Source organism: Balearica regulorum, chromosome 1 (assembly GCF_011004875.1).
Source record: "Balearica regulorum gibbericeps isolate bBalReg1 chromosome 1, bBalReg1.pri, whole genome shotgun sequence".
Lineage (NCBI taxonomy): Eukaryota > Metazoa > Chordata > Aves > Gruiformes > Gruidae > Balearica > Balearica regulorum.
In genome coordinates this window covers 113098417-113116620 of record NC_046184.1, presented here as the reverse complement: position 1 = coordinate 113116620, position 18204 = coordinate 113098417, and the positions used below count along the sequence as shown (strand labels likewise).

At 41.0% G+C, this 18204-nt stretch overlaps 1 protein-coding gene across 10 annotated transcripts in view; it reads right to left on the bottom strand.

Moving 5' to 3' along the window:
* The window catches only part of JAM2 (junctional adhesion molecule 2), a 38090-nt gene that overhangs the window by 1613 nt on the left and 18273 nt on the right, over positions 1 to 18204 (bottom strand). For 2 of the 10 annotated variants that reach the window (XM_075770072.1, XM_075770081.1), the window contains exons 2-8: positions 12940 to 13005; positions 7874 to 7987; positions 6472 to 6624; positions 4435 to 4640; positions 2995 to 3097; positions 1658 to 1765; positions 1454 to 1559 (exon numbers count right to left, since the gene is read on the bottom strand). In XM_075770072.1, the coding sequence (XP_075626187.1) occupies positions 1454 to 1559; positions 1658 to 1765; positions 2995 to 3097; positions 4435 to 4640; positions 6472 to 6624; positions 7874 to 7987; positions 12940 to 13005 (856 nt within the window). Of the gene's footprint in view, positions 1 to 818; positions 835 to 1453; positions 1560 to 1657; positions 1766 to 2978; positions 3098 to 4434; positions 4641 to 6471; positions 6625 to 7873; positions 7988 to 10301; positions 11297 to 12110; positions 12212 to 12939; positions 13006 to 18204 lie in introns of those variants that run through there. The other 8 variants (XM_075770128.1, XM_075770117.1, XM_075770065.1 and 5 more) reach the window with 8 other exon arrangements.

Below are 18204 nucleotides of genomic sequence, written 5' to 3'. Positions count from 1 at the left end.
TTTTCCCCTCTTAGAAAAAAGTTACAATAACAAATCCATTGAATGCTTTTCGACAGCTGTCGTTATCTCATAAACCACTATCAAATTACCTTCCATAGCTTGTCTTTTTAAGTCTTCCAGTTATACTTTTTGTCTCGTTCATGGCTAGTATGTCACACAGTATTTTAAAGTAATATTTGTATTTCTATTTAGTGCATTGCCTTTTTTTTTTTAACTTGCTAGAAGTGCTAAGATAAACTTTTAAAAGCAAAAAAATTGTAAAAAAAAAAAAAAAAAAAAGGTGGCCAGCCTCCAGTGAAGCACACAATTTTAGCCTTGTGTGGGAGCACCAAAATAGCTTGAGGGATTCTGACTTTCTCCTAAGTAATTTAAGTGCATGAAATAAATCCGTATCAAAGGAGTAGACCAGACACCCTCAGAAAGTTTCCACCAGTTGTATTTTTACAAAACATTTCCTGAAATAATCTGTAGACATGGATGAGGCCAGTTCAATTTGGTTCTGATCATCTTTTGTCTAGTTTGAAGAAGAGACAAATGCATGCCTGTAGCTGACTTTTAGGAGTGTGAATCATAACTATGTAAAAAGACACATCTGCACATTTATCACAGTAATAATGCTTAATTCATTTTCTGACCAGCACACTGGTTCTAATAAGGGAACCAGCTGGTATGTAGGATCAAGTTTATTTCAGTGTTCAAAAAACCCACTGGACAAGAATCATGAGAAAGGCCTTAAACAATCATCACAGTTACTAAATCATCAGAAATGTAAATGAAGTTTGCAGTGATTTGTGTACTATTTGCATTGAGATACTTACTGGGAAGAGCTTTCCTCTGAAAAAGGGAAAAAAAATAAATTAGCACAAGAACAGTTTCCTTAGCAGATATAAAGTTCTTTGAAATACTTATTCATAGCTTATTCCGCTCTTCAGTTTCTAGGAGGAGTTTCTGAACCAAATGTGTCTTTTTGGTGTAGTGAGTTTAACCAAAAGAGAGTAGGTTGCTTTCAAAGGTAACTGAACTTCTAAGCGACCACGAATCGTGACTTTCCGGCAGCTCCGTCAGCCTGTGACTTTCCGGCAGCAGGCCGCCTCGCCCCCGACCTCCGGCAGCCCTTCGCGCTGTGCTGGCCCAGCCCTGCAGGCACTCGAGCCAGCGCTGCCGAGGGGGTTGCTCGGTGCCTCTGCCGCAATCCTGAAAAGCGACCCTGCTGTCTCACGTGCACTTTTGCCGTGACCCAGAAGAGGGAGCCAGTAATTTAGTTTTCCCCTCATCAGAACTCAGCCGCTCAGACCTCCTAGCCTAGGAGTGCACTCGCACGGCTTGTTTTTACGTTGCCTTTGCTGCTCCCTCTGAAAACTAGAGCCGAGATGCTGGACGAACCGGGGTTCGGCTCGTTGCTCTCCCCAGACTGCTCTTTGGTAGCCTTATGCAACTGCACGAACCTCTCCACGTCATTCTTGAAGTAGCTTTGCCGTAGAAGTTGGCAGAATAAAAATGACTACACAAAAAAGTTGCTGTTGTAACGCTCCTTAGCTTCAGTACCAGGGAGTTAGAGCCTTCGTGAAAAGGAGGCCACGTTACAGTCAGCAGAAGTACAGACTCTTTTTTTTTTTTTTTTTTTGACACAAGGAAGGAGTGATTTTATTTTACTTACTTGTAAAGTAGCCCTTTTTTTGGGCATAAAATACTCCAAGGCCACACAATGCCATTACCAGAGCCACAAATACTACAGCAGCGATGATACCACCTACGTTTAGGTCATCTGTAATTATAAAACATGTCCCATGTTGTAAGTTGTAAAAATTTCCATTGGGTGGATTTTTTTTCCCTAATTACTAAAGGCACTATTGGTATCTATAGGTACTTTTATTTTGAAGGTGATGACCCATGCGCATTTCCTCATAGAATCACTAAGAGCTTCAGACAATCATCCATTTCAATAAAAACAAAAATATCGACAAGCAGAAACATTTTCATGGGTTTTTGTTATATGTCCAATTACTTACTTGAATTCTGACTTTAAGCATACTGAATATATGGTTGGGAATTTTACCCCAAAACTATCAATTTTTGTGCATTCCTTGATAACAATTTAGGACTTTGGTAAGTATTTCCACAACAGAGGGTTTCTCTCTTGGGAGCTTGCAGAACACTTGCTCAATCTACCAGGAATGCATGAAAAGCTGTGACACAGTGATTTTCAGCTAAGTTCCAAGAAAGCACCTGACAAGTGCTTTATGGAATACTTGGACATAAACCTCTGTACAGTATTTGTTAGGATCTTTTAGAAACTTTAAACATTTCTTTACCATCTGCTTTTCTATCACATCTGCAAGAGCTAGTTTTATATTTGGCAAAAACATTCATACATTTTGGGTTACTATAGACTCTGCCCCTCCAGCCTTTGCTACATTTTTTATTAGCTAAACAATGTTACACTTCACCTAAGCTGTGCAAATAGAAAAGAAACAGGCAGCAGGATTTTTTTTTTTTTTTTTTTAAGTGTTCCTCTGGCAGGTATAAATGAGTCATTCAGTTAAATTTCTGATCTGTTACATTAAGATCTCACATGAATGCATCTCAAAAGGGAGGCTGTTCATAATGAGAATAAGCCAGCGGACTGGCACATTATGTTGTACAGCTTCCACAAAAGCATTCTGAAATATTAAGGATCTCTCATGGATACTGCTGTTGTGTGAAGTTCAGTGTTTAGCAACCTAAAGGCTGGCTACTGCAATAATTTCAAGGTACTAAACTAGCTGCTCTTCTGTGAAATGCAGTGAGATATGTTTGTGCTGTAAGAAAGGAACGCTTTAAGTAGCCACAGCAACTACATATAAGGAACTCATATTATTATTATTCCTCCCCTAAAATGCTATAATCAAACAAAAAGATGTAATTCAATCTGGTCTTAGTTTCTCGGCTGCATCATGCAATAAAATCATTCCTATTGCTAGACTGCTTTCCGCCCGTACTTGCTTTGACACATACCCACTTGCATTCGCTTCACTGCGCATTTCTGAGGTAATCCAATCCCATTGGAGGCTTCACAGAAATACTCTCCAGTGTCATTCTTTGTAACTGTGTTAAATAGCTGTTAAGACAGAGTCCAAAACCATTATCAGGATGGAAAAAAAAAATCAGAATTTCCTGTGGGATAGAAATTTTGACATGTCAACAGTGGGCCTTTTAGATGGACATTTTAACTAGATGGAGTGTATCTACAAGGAGATTCTTTTCCAGTAGATCAGTACTTTCCAATAAACTGCATTTTCTTATACATGTTCTAATTTCAGAATTCTTGAAATGAGAACATTTTGTTCACTTTACCAAAACAACAACAAAAAAATACAAAAAAAATTATCATGTACTACAAAAAAACATTTCCCACAGAAAGTTTGTGGGGTTTTTTCTCTCCCCCAGAAATGGCACTTTCTCTCTTCTTCCAACGGAGAAATACTAAACTGCACTATATTATCAAATACTATTACTGTAAAAATGAAAATGAGGAAGCAAGAGATGGACAGAGACTGACCTCATGTCAATTCCAGTGTTTCACTGTATTTATTTTTTTAATCATTTGACTTGTTAACTCTTTTTCCCTTTAATATATCCCATACTTTAAAAGTCAGATTTCAGAAGTGATTAGTAATTTTGAGTAGTCCACCTAATTTCCAAAGTGTGCTGAAAGATCCACAGCACCTCTGAATGCTTAATCACATTTCAGTTACCAAAGTTGGTCGTGCACAAGAGTAGGGTGTTCCTAGAACAACCCTTTACTTCTGAAAAATCTCAGCTGACAATGCATCGTAAGTAGTATGTATCCAGTTTTTTTAGAAGGATCAGCTAATTGGGGGGAGGGGAGAGGGGAAGAGGGGATGGAAAAGAGATGGCCAGTTTGGAGGGGGGGAATCAAACAACAACTAAACCAAAAACCCCACACTAAGCTTCCTTAAAGCCCTGACTCATTCCCACTGACTTCACAAGTACTGGACTGGAAGCTGTAAATGCCACTGGATTGCACAGATTCTGGACTGCCCTTAGTGCTGCACTCCCACTGAAGTGTGTGAAGTTTCTATTTCAGATTTGAAGGCACTATCAAATACAACTCTCTTGACATACTAAGAGATCATTCTCACCCAGCACAAGGTGAAATTTGTCATGTATATTCTAGATTCTGCTCATTTATCATTACTGCAGCCTTGCAACTCAACTCACCCAATTTGTCTATATCACTCAAAATCTATGGCTTGCCATTGGTCTGAGGAAGAAACTACCTTCTATATTTGTTAGCACATGTTTCAGTGTGACATTGATCTCCAACAAAGACCTTGTGCATTTTTGGATTAAGACCACTGTGCATCATTGTACTAAACAGCACATTTGGTCTTATTGACAGCTGGTTATGACAGAATTGGTTGTTACACTTACCAGAGTGCCAGACTTTTTATTCATGGAGTAAGTTACGTTTGCTGCTCTAGCGCTGCCCATTCCTGTCTTTTCCAGTAAGGCAACACCGTTCTTGTACCACTGGTACTCAGATGGAGGAGACCCCTCAGTCTCCTTACAGCTCAGTTCCACTACTGTTCCCGTCATTGCGGAGCTGGGTACCTCACATACCGGAGTAGCTGGAGCAACTGGACAATGAAATTGCACTTATTATGCAGTCTTATCGGTACTGTCTATATGACAACAGTTTGAGAGTCACTGGTGAAGAAATTAGCACTTGTGTGTGTGCTTAGCAACTACCATTTTAATGAAGAGAGAGGGTTGAAGGCAGAGTCCTGCTCCTGGAGAGCACAGTGAAATTTGTAAACTGCTAAAAAATGGAAGAAAGAGGCTTGCCCCCAGCCTCCCTCACCACATGCTGTGTCATCCTGCCTCCAGTCAACACATTTCATCCAACCCCAGAGAGTTTGTTTCACCCTGTTTCTTACGTAGGGCCTCTTGCTCTCAGACAGAGGAGGGATAACTTGGGGAATCTGTAGTCCAGAAATTCCCCCTTTCCCTTCTCCCTCCACCCCACTATTTAAAAACAAAAGTGAGGAAGAGAAAAAAGATTTTTTTTTTTTTATTGAAAGAAATCAACTGTTTTTTGAAAAACAATTGTCAGAAAGAATTACCAAGACTGGCCATCATCACAGCCATTGCATGAATCCCAGGTTGAGGACCAAAACCAGTTAGCAACTAAATTTCAGTCTAAATTAAAAACAAACATTCCCACATACAGATGCAGGAGAACTGATCATTCCTTCTGCCATGAAAATATCTTTTCCAATTATTCTTATGTGAACAGAACAGAGAGTTTGTTTGGTTTTGGGGGTTTTTTGGTAACTTGAAGGTATGTAGAAAAAAACCTAAGGGTGAAGAGGCATGCATAGTACATTAAAAACATGAGTGACACCTTAACAGGTATTCAGTTTTTTCTTGGCTGCTTTTAAAATAAAAACCAAAAGTATAGAAAACCAAGTTAAATGCTAACTAATTCCCATTAATTTTCAAAAAGGTTTGTGATCAACACACATGCACACTCTGTACTTTGGCTTCTAAGATTTCAACTTTACATTAAGAAGCCACATTTAAAAGAGAAAAATCTGTTCAGACAGTGGAAGAAAAGGAAAAAGTGGTGTTACCTCATTGTTGGAGCTAAGCAGAAGTTCATTAATTTATCATCCTTTATGAAGAACTTTGAGTCTTTATTTATAATTTTAAAAGATCAATTATTTTGTATAGAAAAAAATATAGAAACTAGAAAAGCAAATATTTTCTTCTCTATACAGAAAAAAAGAGGAAAACTACCAACCTCTACCACTCATCAATTGGGAAAAATACCAGGAACAATGCAACAAGAATGTGCTCAGTATTCACTCTTCCCTCCTTTCCCCAGCTGGGAAAGAAAACAAACAAAAAACCACAAAGACCACCCCCCCACACCCACCCAAGCCAACACCATCTCTCCTGTAAACAAAATCCACAGATTGCTAGCTCACTGACTGGCATTGCGCAGCCACTGCAGCAGTTTCTCCTTCCAAAACCAGGAGGAGACTGTAGCATATTGGAATGAACTGCTGCTTAGGAATATTTGATAAGTGTTGACAGATGGTGACTTTCCAGTGCCAAACACCACTATCAGCTTACACAGATTCTCAGCCACTGAGTGACTTCAGTTTTAGTAGACGTGGAAGTTTCACCATCACATAAATCAGCATACCTGCTAAGTTTGAGAACTGAACTACACGTTTATATCAACAAAAGAGCAAACTAGTTATGTTCCTTTCTAATGCAAGTGTGCATTTTGCAAAGACCTTTCACGAAGTAGGCTGCAGAATGCACATATATTTATAAACCCAGCTCAAAGATGAAAAACCCAGCAGCCGCGCACTATATGGACAACCCTACCTTCAACACCCCTTCCCATCCACCACTCAATTTCTTTACAGAAGCCCAAGTAATAAAGTTTATTTGTACCCAATACTGTGAGAGTAATAGTAGCCTCTCCCAGGCGTTGCCCCTCTTCGCTCTTTGCACTGATTTCACAGCGGTAGGTCCCAGAATCCTTTCTGGTCACATTTCTAATACGGATTCCTGTATTCAGCATCTCTGCTCGGCCTCGAAGATCACCTTTAAGGGAGTACAGACAGAGAGGTTGCTGCTCTTTGCTTATAGCAAATATCTACACCTCATTGGCTTGCTCTGAAATCATGTACAATTTCTGAATTACTGCTCATTTGTTTAGTGTTCGTTATCTATCACCAAAGACCAATATGTAACCCCCCCCCCCAAAGACAGTAAGCACCTTCCACAACTTGTCCATTTAGTCCAAAAAACCTCAGTTCAAAAACCTACACCTGTCATACATTTTCTAGCTGGAAGATGGAATACATTTTTTTTTCCACCAACTTGTCAAGAAAACATGTATAGCGGTAGTCAGGTGACCAAAACAAAACAAAACAAAAGGACATCATTTTCCACTGGAGGGATGGCAATCACTAATTTAATTCTTTTACAGAAAGAATTCTGCATGAGACCACAGCAAAGTATTTGACATTTTAACTTGGCAAGAAAATCTTGATGGATTTAGCAAAGATATTGCCATCAGACTTCTTACAATGAGGCTTTGTGGATTCTACAGCTTGTTATGAAGCTAAAGTTACTTACACACACAGAACCAGGACCTCCAATGTCTCTCTAAATAAAATATACACAGAAAAAAACCCCAAGTCCATCAACAAGACCAGCACATCTTGCGTGCTCTACAAACTTAACAAAATTGCTGTGTTTTTATTTTACTTCTCAGCTTTCATTTACTGGGTACAAGGTACCAAACCCATGTATTTTCTTCAACACGTAAAGCTGAGGTAAGTCCTTTTAAGAACATACAAACAGAAATTCCACTTCTGAAAAGGATATGAATAATTTAAAATATACAGCTGAGTTTATATTTTATGTATATAAAAATTGCGGCATTATTCATATCTAAGCCTCCAGCTCTACAGGAGGCTTCAGAAGCCTCTTTGTAGGATAGGAGTGCAGAGCTTGCAGTAATTTGGGGAAGTTTGTATTTGAACGCAATTTCATTTTTTAAAACTTTCGAGGAATGTCCAGTGCCATTTTTCTTAGTCTTGGGTTTTATTATATTTAATTTAATTTAAAAGGTAACTAACAATTGACAATTTTATTAAGAAATGTTTTGGGGTTTTTTTTTTTCCCTGGGGGAAACATTCTGTTCCTCAAAAGGACAGCTTTTCAGTATGGTCAGTCAAGAGCACTCTCTTTCAGTCATTTTCCTAACACTGTTCCCCACGAAAGAGTGATATCTATGCTAGAGAATGACATGTTAAACCATCAGTCTAAGTTTGTAGTACTGTACCTGTAAATTCACTATTGTAGTAGACAAATGAGACTCCTTGAGACTGGATTTTCTTCCATTCTATTCTTAAGCTCATCCCTTTGGAAAATTTGTGCTTGCAACTAAGAATAGCTTCTAGAGGGGAGAAAAGAAAAAAAAAGTACAAAAGGGAAAATTAGAGACTTTAGTACTGTGTTTGGTATACATTCAGGCTCCATGAAATTAATACTCCCCCTTCAAAAGAATCTGAGCAGTCAGCAAGGGCCAGATCTACTTCTCAAAGTGATGCCATCAGAGCTTCTCCAGATTTACACAAACACAATGGGGAAACAGAAACCAGTAATTTTCCCATACTTCAGTGGCTTTTGGATCAAACTTCAGATGTTGGAGACTAGATTATTCCCATGGTGGATGGGCACAGATTCTGTATTACTACCCTCATTTTAGGTTTAAATATTTTCATCAGTGAGCAAACCACCATTTAAAAAAGAGGACTCTCACCTTGTTAAAATCAGTATTTTGTGAATTGACATTCTGAATTCAGTACCAGTAGATTAACTGTTTAAATTTAAAACTTAAGGCAGATGGAAAACATACCAGTGAGATGGTTAAATATTCTCTTAAGTAACTTACATACTTAATTACAATTTCACATTGGTTGTTGTAAGGTTATATGAAAGGTGAGAACCTGCTTCATTAACGTTACCTAGTCAAGGATGTTTTCAATGCAAAGGTGGTAACAGGTAAAGGGGGCACTGACAAACAAAACCACAGCAACACAAACACGACAGACAAGGACTAACAGAGGTGATGACAAAGACCATCAGTCTCCAAACAAGCTGATGGGCCTGTGGTGTCCGCAACTGGCATGAGTGAGGGTCTCTGTGTCAATAGGTAGAGGGGGCACAGATCTCGGTGAATCTTGAAGCACGTGTGCTTGGAGTGCCAGCTATTGGGCCAGCAGGAGGCTGGCTTGAGTGAATCTAAGGCCAGCAACTGGGGTCACATGTAGACATCCCTGGGCTCGTGCTGCTGGCTGCTGGAGGTAGGGGTGTGTGGCATGTGTGAAGTGTTTGTATCTTCCCCAAACCTAGTGTGCCTGGAGGTGCATGCAGTTCACTAGCAAACCTCAAGCTGGGTGACCTAGTGATCAGGAAGTCCACGGTGAAGGCAGGGGCAGTGAATGGGCAGAGAGGCCATGCTGGTACTCCAGGCACCCATGAATGTGCACATGCTTGTCAAGCTAGAGTGTGCCCTGTGAGGGCTTTCACCACTGAACTCCAATCTCTACCAGCCAGAGAGGAGGAAGGAGGTTTGGTTGTCTACCCTTAACATTTAGGTGAATCCAGGCAGTGTTATAAGCTGTTGAAGGCAGCACCTTGTCTGAGGAGGAGGTCTGTGTAGCTGGCAGCGTCAAGTGCCATGAGCGTGTGTACGTGTACATACATGCACACGTCTCTGGGATACACACACTGCTTTGCTACTGGTTGAACCCGGAAATGGGGAAGCAGCAGCCATGTCCACCAGGACAAAGATCCAGGTCTCCAGGCACACTGGGCTGGGCTCCAGTGGCCAGGCAGGAGGAAACCCCAGGCCCCAGAGCTGCTGGAAGCAGCACCTGCTCATAATATCCCTTGGCTGTTACCTCTTATTTTTCTTGAGTTCTCAAGAAAAGAAGGTTCATACAATTGCTCACCTTTCTGTCTGTCCACTCAAGTTTCCCTGACTTATGTATAGCAGGCATCACCAACCAAGCTTTACACAGAGGCTGAGCTTTCAAGAGTTACTGAATTTTGCTAGGTTGCCATAATTGGATAGGAAACAAACCAAAATTAGTGGTCCTAATAAGGAACAGGTCATACTGGGAGCTCAACTGTTCTTTTTTTCTTCCCATCACTAACATGTAGCTTGTATCATAGTAATTGTAGTCTATGGTCAAGTCTATAGTTATTAGGGGGGAAATGAAAAATGAGAGAGAACATGACAAACTGTATACGTGAGTTATGGGGACATACTCAGTGTTTCTGTAGTTCCGCTCTCTGTGGAACAGCACACTGGGAATTTTTATTTTCCCCTCCAGTAAATGACTCTTCAGTCAAGGTATTAATAAGAACTGTTGGGTGACAGTATCAGAGGAAAGAATCCAACTGCACATCTGACTGGCTCCAAATCTATTAACAAAGTCAAATTTAATATCTCCTAGAAACTTCTGTGAATGAAACAAATACAGTATTGATCTGGCCACTTTAGACTGCTCATCTTCCAATATAGGTTGGAGTACAATGGATCAAAGGCCTTTATAGTTTTGGCAATGCCTGTCTAGTCTCAGGAGACAAACATCCGCTGCTCCAACACACAGTCAATCTGCATTAACCAGCACTCTTATTTCCAGTCTCAGCAAACAAGGCTAAAGGGCAATTAAAAGATACTGACAAACCTACCCACTCACCCTTTAGAGTCTGATTTCCCAGATCTGTTCTGTAAAGAAACAAAAAGTTTCTAAGGGGCCAGGCTGGTAGCCTTGGTGATCTCTCACAGAGGAAAAAATGTCCAGACTTGAAAGAAAAATTGAGGCAGGAGGGCATTCTTTGCCAGAAACGTATTACACACACACTGGCCGCCTCGAAAAACACGCTGTGCACTCAGGAAGCCTGAGGTTCCTGACTTCAGGTTGAGTGGATGGGTGGAGGCTTCCTGAATCTTAAGATTTGCTAAAGTTTCCTTTCCATTTTGTTTTTGTATCCTTCTAACAAAGAAAAACCATCATTCAAGCTCAGCTTGCTTTTGCTGCTGACCTTGTGACAGCTGGCTGGTCTCATGAGTTGGTCTATATTAGTAGACACAGAGACAGCTCAGCTGAAGTGTTCTCAGCTGAACAAGTCATCTCCGTCTTGACTGAGCTGCCTGTTTCTTGCATGCCACATTTTGTCATTTCAAAAAAGCTAGCATTGGTGCCCTCTCACTAATCTTATTCGGAGAAAGAGAATGGAATGGAAGAAAGGGAGTGCACGCAGAGCAGAGACAACATAATGAAATGCTCTGACGCGGTTTAACCCCAGCAGCAACTAAGCACCACACCCCTCGCCTGGCAGGATGGGCAAGAGAATTGGGAGACTAAAAATGAGAAAACTCCTGGGTTGAGATAGACAGTTTAATAGGTAAAGCAAAAGCTGCACACACAAGCAAAGCAAAACAAGGAATTCATTCACCACTTCCCATGGGCAGGCAGATGTTCAGCCATCTCCAGGAAGGCAGGACTCCATCACGCGTAACCGTTACTTGGGAAGACAAACGCCATCACTCCGAACATTCCCTCCCTTCCTTCTTCCTTCCCCAGCTTTATATGCATGATGTCATACGGTATGGAATATCCCTTTGGTCAGTTGGGGCCAGCTGTCCCGGCTGTGTCCCCTCCCAGCTCCTTGTGCACCCCCAGCCCACTCGCTGGTGGGGTGGTGTGAGGAGCAGCAAAGGCCTTGGCTCTGTGTAAGCACTGCTCAGCAGTAATAAAAACATCTCTACATTATCAACACTGTATTCAGCACAAATCCAAAACACAGCCCCATACCAGGTACTATGAAGAAAATTAACTCTATCCCAGTGAACACCAGCACACCCTCCTCAGTTATAGTTCCCCTCTCATGTTTTTTCCTATACTAATGGAGTCAGTGAGAGGTATTTTCCAGAACAGGTCTACTTGATTTGCATTAAGGTAGGCCTGCAGGATGCTGTGCATCAGCACAGGCTCTGCCAGGTCTGGAAGAACTTTCTGGGATCTTGGAGAGGTCTGGACAATGTTTAATTTGGATTTGCATCTGGTCTGGAGGCTATCATTTGATTATAAAATCATAGAATATCTCATTTTGGAAGGGACCCATAAGGATCATTGAGTCCAACTCCCTGCTTCTGGCAGGACTACCTAAAACTAAACCATATGACAAAAAGCATCATCCAGATGCTCCTCGAACTCTGACAGGCTTGGTACCATGACCACTTGCCTGGGGAGCCTGTTCCAGCAACTTGTTCCACTCTCCTCTACAGTAGTAGGAGTTGGAGGAGAAAAGAAAACTGCATTTCAGATCAGCTGCATTCAGTTGAATCAGCCCCTGCCATTCCCTTAGCACTGCTATACAAAAAGAACTCAGCATGGCATCTGAGCTATGTAAAAGTGACATCACTCTATCACACAAATAATAATAGAACAAAATTCAAGCCATATATCATAAAAAGACAGAAGCTAATCAAGCTTTAATATTACCTGAAGAGCTTCTCTCTCCTCTTGCCTATCCTGAGCTCTAAATGTTTTAAGTTTTCTTCCTCAAAAGTGACAAGAATACTTGACAGGAGCCCAGCTGACAGCTTTAGAGACCACCAAAATATTTGATTATTACTCAAACAGATGAATAAAGCCTAAAGCTTAGCAAACAGTTCTTTCAATTCCCAAATTCCCATCTCTCTCCATTCTAATCAAATGCAAAGAAAAACCAAACCAACCAACCCACATAACCCACAAACCTCACATACATACTACTAGCATCCCTTTCTCATCTCCCCAGCAAACATCAGGTTTTCTTCCCTGCATCCTTAACTTCCCTAGCACGTTAGTGGAAGTCATTTATTATTTCACATGTAAGATATACACACATAAATATGTAAATAGACATTATAACTACTGACAATTAAAAGTTACAGTTACTGTCAATTAGGGTACAGTTATTCTCTTTCAAGTCCCTCACTACTTTGTCTTGTAAGATAACTAATGCTTCTCCTTTCTATCAGTTCCCAGCATTTTAGGTGGAAGGAAACCAGGCAGAAGTTAGAGTGAGTTACCAGGACTGACAAACAAGTCATAGAATCATAGAATAGGTGAGGTTGAAAAGGACCTCTGGGGAACCTCTCGTCCAACCCCACATCAAGTAAGAGAAAACGGGGACAAAAGCAAGATCATATAGAGTCAACAGAGAGAGTAGGAGCAGGACCCCTCAGGAAAGAGGAAGACAATCTTAACAGCTGCACAGCTTCTGCATGCATAGCTTGCATGTGATGTGTCTATATTAAAAATAATCACAGCAATGCCCATACTGTACCCTTAAACTCCTCTGCTTTTACGTTTTTGTTATCCGTTTCAATGGAAATTCCAGACACTTTATGATCTGCAAGGGGACAGAAAACAAACAAAAAAGACAATTCAGCAATAAACACTTGTAATTTCATATCTGCTTCAGCAGCTACAAGCAATATTTTTGAGACCTCCTTACACTGGACAGATTAGATATTGTCTGCTAGAGAGCATGGGACTAAGAGCTAGACCAGGGCTGGCCATGTGGGTGGCCTTGAAGAACTAATCTTTTCCTCTCCATGCCCTGGCACCTGTAAAAAATAGTAATATTTCTCTTTTACTATAGCATGATAATATTTACATGTGAGAAGTTCTATATAAACAGTAGGCGTTGTTTTATACTGGGGTAATGTCTCAGTCTGTTTCTAATTGGGGAGACTTTATTAATCCATAAGGGTATTTTCCATTGTATTCCTATTACAAGGCAGGCATGTTTACTTAAGAATACCATGTACAGCTTCTACAGGGCAAAAAAAAGTGTGCAGTAATCAGCAGTTACCTCAAATTCTTGCTGAAATGAGAAGGAAAACATCAGTCAACATTTCTATAGCTTTATATCAAAGAGAGGAAAAATCTCCATGCAGTTTTGGTTATTTCTTGTATTGGGAATACTGAAATTCCAGAGAGAACAAGTGAAATAACCATTAGCCCTACATCAACCCCCATCCAGCTATCTCCTCCCTGACTGCACCTCACTATACATCCTCTCTTAAGAGCTGCTCTCCTCCCAGGAGACAACTCCTCTGTGCTCCCTCACGATTCAGAACCATTCCTGCAGGGCTCAGGAGTCAGTCACAGTTATTCCGATTACTCCATGGCAGGCTACAAGTCTACCAAGTGCTTAAGAACAGCTAAATATAGTTCTTTACACAGGTTTACATTAATTTTTTTTTTTTTCTCCAAAAGCATCTCAAGTTCCCTTGGGTTTAGGACCAGTTTTGAAGACAGTATGGACACTCCTAATGCAGTCCCTCTCCCCCATCTGCATAAGCCAACTGAACAATTGCTACAAAGTGTATGAACAAGAACTGAGCCTCTCTCCCATCAACAATATTTAGAAACAGGGCTTGTTTAAGAGCATAATGTTCTTTTGACCAATAGAAACTAGGCTTGCTTTACTCCGTTAAGTCTAATCTTGCTATTTACCTCTCACGCACACAGACCTCCTTTGTTCATCCTCAAGGAATTACTCTCCCTTTCCCCCACCTAATGGGGTAAGAGTTGCAGACAACCTAGTAGATGAACATCCAGTCTTGATCTGAAGACACAAACAGATCAAGAATCTTTTGCTTCTTATTGACAGTTGATTACTTCTGTTGAAGTGTGTGCCTCATTTCTCACTTGAGTGAGCCCACTTGGGCTTTCAGCTATGGGTTCTCACAGCTCTGAGTTAGCATGTTATTTTCTTTGTATGAAGGTACCATCATAGAATGGTTTGGGTTGGAAGAGACCTTTAAAGGACATCTAGTCCAACACCCCTGCAATGAGCAGGGACATCTTCAACTAGATCAGGCTGCTCAGAGCTCTGTCCAGCCTGACCATGAATGTTTCCAGGCATGGGGCATCTATGCCTCTCTGGGCAACCTCTTTCAGTGCCTGACCACTCTCATTGTAGTAAAAAAAAAAAAAAAAAAAAAAAAAAAAAAAAAATCTACCTTATATCTAGTCTAAATCTACTCTATTTTAGCTTAAAACTATTACCTCTTGTCCTATTGCAACAGGCCCTAGTAAAAAGGTTTTCCTTATCTTTTTTATAAGCCCCATTTAAGTTTTGAGAGGCTACAATAAGGTCTCCCCAGAGCCTTCTCTTCTCCAGGCTGAACAACCCCAACTCTCTCAGCCTGCCTTCATAGGAGAGGTGCTCCAGCCCTCTGATCAGCTTCGACTTGCTCCAACAGCTCCATGTCTTTCTTGTACTGAGGACCCCAGAGCTGGATGCAGTACTCCAGGTGGGGTCTCACGAGAGCAGAGTAGAGGGGCAGGATCACCTCCCTCGACCTGCTGGTCACAGCTCTTTTGATGCAGCCCAGGACACGGTTGGCTTTCTGGGCTGCAAGCACACATTGCCAGGTTGAGCTTCTCATCAATCAATACCCCCAAGTCCTTCTCCTCAGGGCTGCTTTCAATCCATTCTCCACCCAGCCTGGATTGATACTGGGGGTTGCTCTGTCCCATGTGCAGGACCTTGCACTTGGCCTTGTTGAACCTCATGAGGTTTACATGGGCCCACTTCTCAAGCTTGTCCAGGTCCCTCTGGATGGCATCCTGCCCCTCAGGCACATCAGCGGCACCACTTAGCTTGGTATCATTGCCAAACTTGCTGAGGGTGCACTCCATCCCACTATCTTATGTCACTGATGAAGATATTAAATAGTACTGGTTTTCTTCTCATTAAAAATCATTCCTTATATTTCAAGTCTGGGACTAGAGAGGGAATTCATAAATTTTGTAGGTTTTTTCGGCATCCTTTAAAAATACAAATTGCAGTTCTATTGGTATCTGTAACTGTTACCTCTGTGAGTCATGGAGCAACAGTCAGAATAGGTATCAGAATCCCCCGCACTGTAACAAAAGTTCAGTTACTTATTCACTGCATCCCACTGTGGTGGGTTGACTTTGGCCAGCTGCCCACCCAGTCGCTCTCTCACTCCCCCCTCCTCAACATGACGGGGGAAAAAATAAAATTAAAAAGCTCATGGGTCAAAAGAACGACAGGGAGATCACTTAGCAATTACCACCACAGGCAAAACAGACTCAACTTAGGGAAAATAAATTTATTGCCAGTTAAAAAAATAAAATTGAGTAAGTGCAGGGGTTGTGGGGAATGAGGGTTGCAGTCAGTCTGCAACAGCTCCTTCTTGTCGCTCCGTCCTCTGTGCACTTTTCCCCTGCTCCAATGCAGGCTCCTCTCCACAGGCTACAGTTACCGTCAGGAGCCTGCTCCGATGTGGATCCTCCATGCACTTCAGCTTCCTTCAAAGCATTTCCACTTGCTCCAGCACGGGATCCTCCACAGGCTGCAGGGCAATACCTGCTCCACTGTGGTTTCTCTATGGGCTGCAGGGGATCCTCATTCCCCTCTCCCCTCAGGGCTCGCAGGGCTGTTTCTCACACTTTTCCCTTCAGCCCTGGCTGCGGGCTCCTTCCCGGAGCTTCCATTGCGGGCTTTCATTCCCTCCTTCCAAATGTATGTCCAACATTCCATGTTTCTAAGGGAATACAGTTTCACACGTAACAACATAAAGTAAATTTTATACAGGCACATTGCCAAAAGATCCAAATTTGTGTACAACTATCCTGTCCTTAATATGTTTTAAATTTATTATCACCTTTGTGTTACCCCAAAATAGTTACAGCAGAAGTTTATAATATGAAAATAAATAAGTGAAGATGACAACTCCAGCAAAGCCATTTACGTATGCTTAGAAAACTGAAATAGCAAAAAAATATTTGCATTACAAACAGTGCTTGGAAATTTTTTCCACTCCATCAAGAAAGGAAACTTTCCTGTTGAACTTTAAAAAAGAAATAAAAAAACCCCCACAAAACAGAATGACCCCCACACACTCTGTTGAAAGCTGAGAAGGGAACAGCTTCCCCAGTACCCCCCAAGTAACTGCTACTCCTGCATGCCCACACAGAGCTCATCTCCTTGTTTCGGTCCAAGCTTGGTCTAGAATAAAGCCTGAAGTCATTAAATCATTCTCCTTTTAACCTATTAAGCCCTATTTAGATTTATGGAAAGAAAATCAGCTTTTGGCTTTTATCAAACCATGTTGTTTCTAGAACAGTAACACACACACCCCCCTCCCTGTATTCCAACAGATAACAAATCATGTTTATCTATTGAAATAAAATCTTCCCTCGTGTTCATGGTGGGGAGGAGCATTCTGTTCTGAGGCTCTGACAGCAGCTAACACTTAAATAGGATGCATTTCTAGGACTCCAGTGTGCGGGTAAAGCCATTTATAAAGTACTGGCATATCAACCTTCTCTGTCTGGATAGAAAACAGCTCAAACACATGCAATTCACCACTGTATTACATTCACTGTTTCATGGACCTGGAATTTTCTCCTCCTCTTTAATACAGATGTCACACAGCTTACTGTCACGGTCTAAGTATTCATAAGCTAGAAGCCACAATAAGAAAACATGTTTTATGACCTCTAGGGCAGGATCATGGCACTTACTTCTTGCTATGCAAGTTATCATGAAATTACTTTGCATTCTTTGTATTGGGAGCTTGCAATTGCACAGTCTCAATATTTCCCCTTGCATCAAGGGATTTAAAGACTACATGAAGATCCTATTAGGCAATGCAATAACTACAAAATACGTCAGAAAAAAGAAAAGTTGTTCAACATACACAGTGTCCTCCTCACACACACAAACCACACATATACATAACTCTCTTCAAGAAGCAGTAGAGTCCAAACAGTGACTTTAGGTGGTGCAGAGAGAGCTGACTGATTTAAAAGCATTATATATCCTGATCGAGCAGAAAGACAGGAGAGCTTTTTAAAGCTAGAGCTTCTCCTCCTTAAAATGTTCTTTTAGAAATGCCTCTATCAATTATTCAGAATCTAAGATTCAACCTTTGGATTTTAGTTCACTATATGAAAAGCAATTATATTACTGTACTACTAAACTTTTTATTCATCAAACACTTTTACATAGACTGAAAGAAACCTACTCTTACATGTCTGTAACTTCATTTGTTTAGAAGTAAACCCCCAAAATACACATTTTTCCATTTGATAATCACTCACACAGCTGTAAACTGATACTACTAGCTAGAGGAATCATTAAGGAAAAGCACATTAGCCAAACCAAATCAAAGGAAACAGTGTGCCTGGAGGAAATTACAGGAGAACAGAACAAAAACAAAGTTGTAAGTACAAGAGAAAAAAAACAGTCTTGTGGTATTTGTTCTGCCAAGCTCTAAATAGCAGGTGGTCTAGAGCAAAGCTTAACAAAGGATTTCAGAGGATACTGTAAGTTTAGGAAGTCCGATGTTCCAAGAATAAAGCACTAAGGCAGCCAATTCTCTTACCAATATCCTTAAAAGATAATAGGAACTAGACAACTGTTTGGTGTTAGCATCCTTCAAACACGTGACCACCTCAGGATAAGCCATCGGTGACATGCTTAGAAGTTGATGCAGACTTCTCAGCTATGTAACTACCTACCATGAGGTATTCAAACAATACCTAGAGTTTTACCACAGTCACA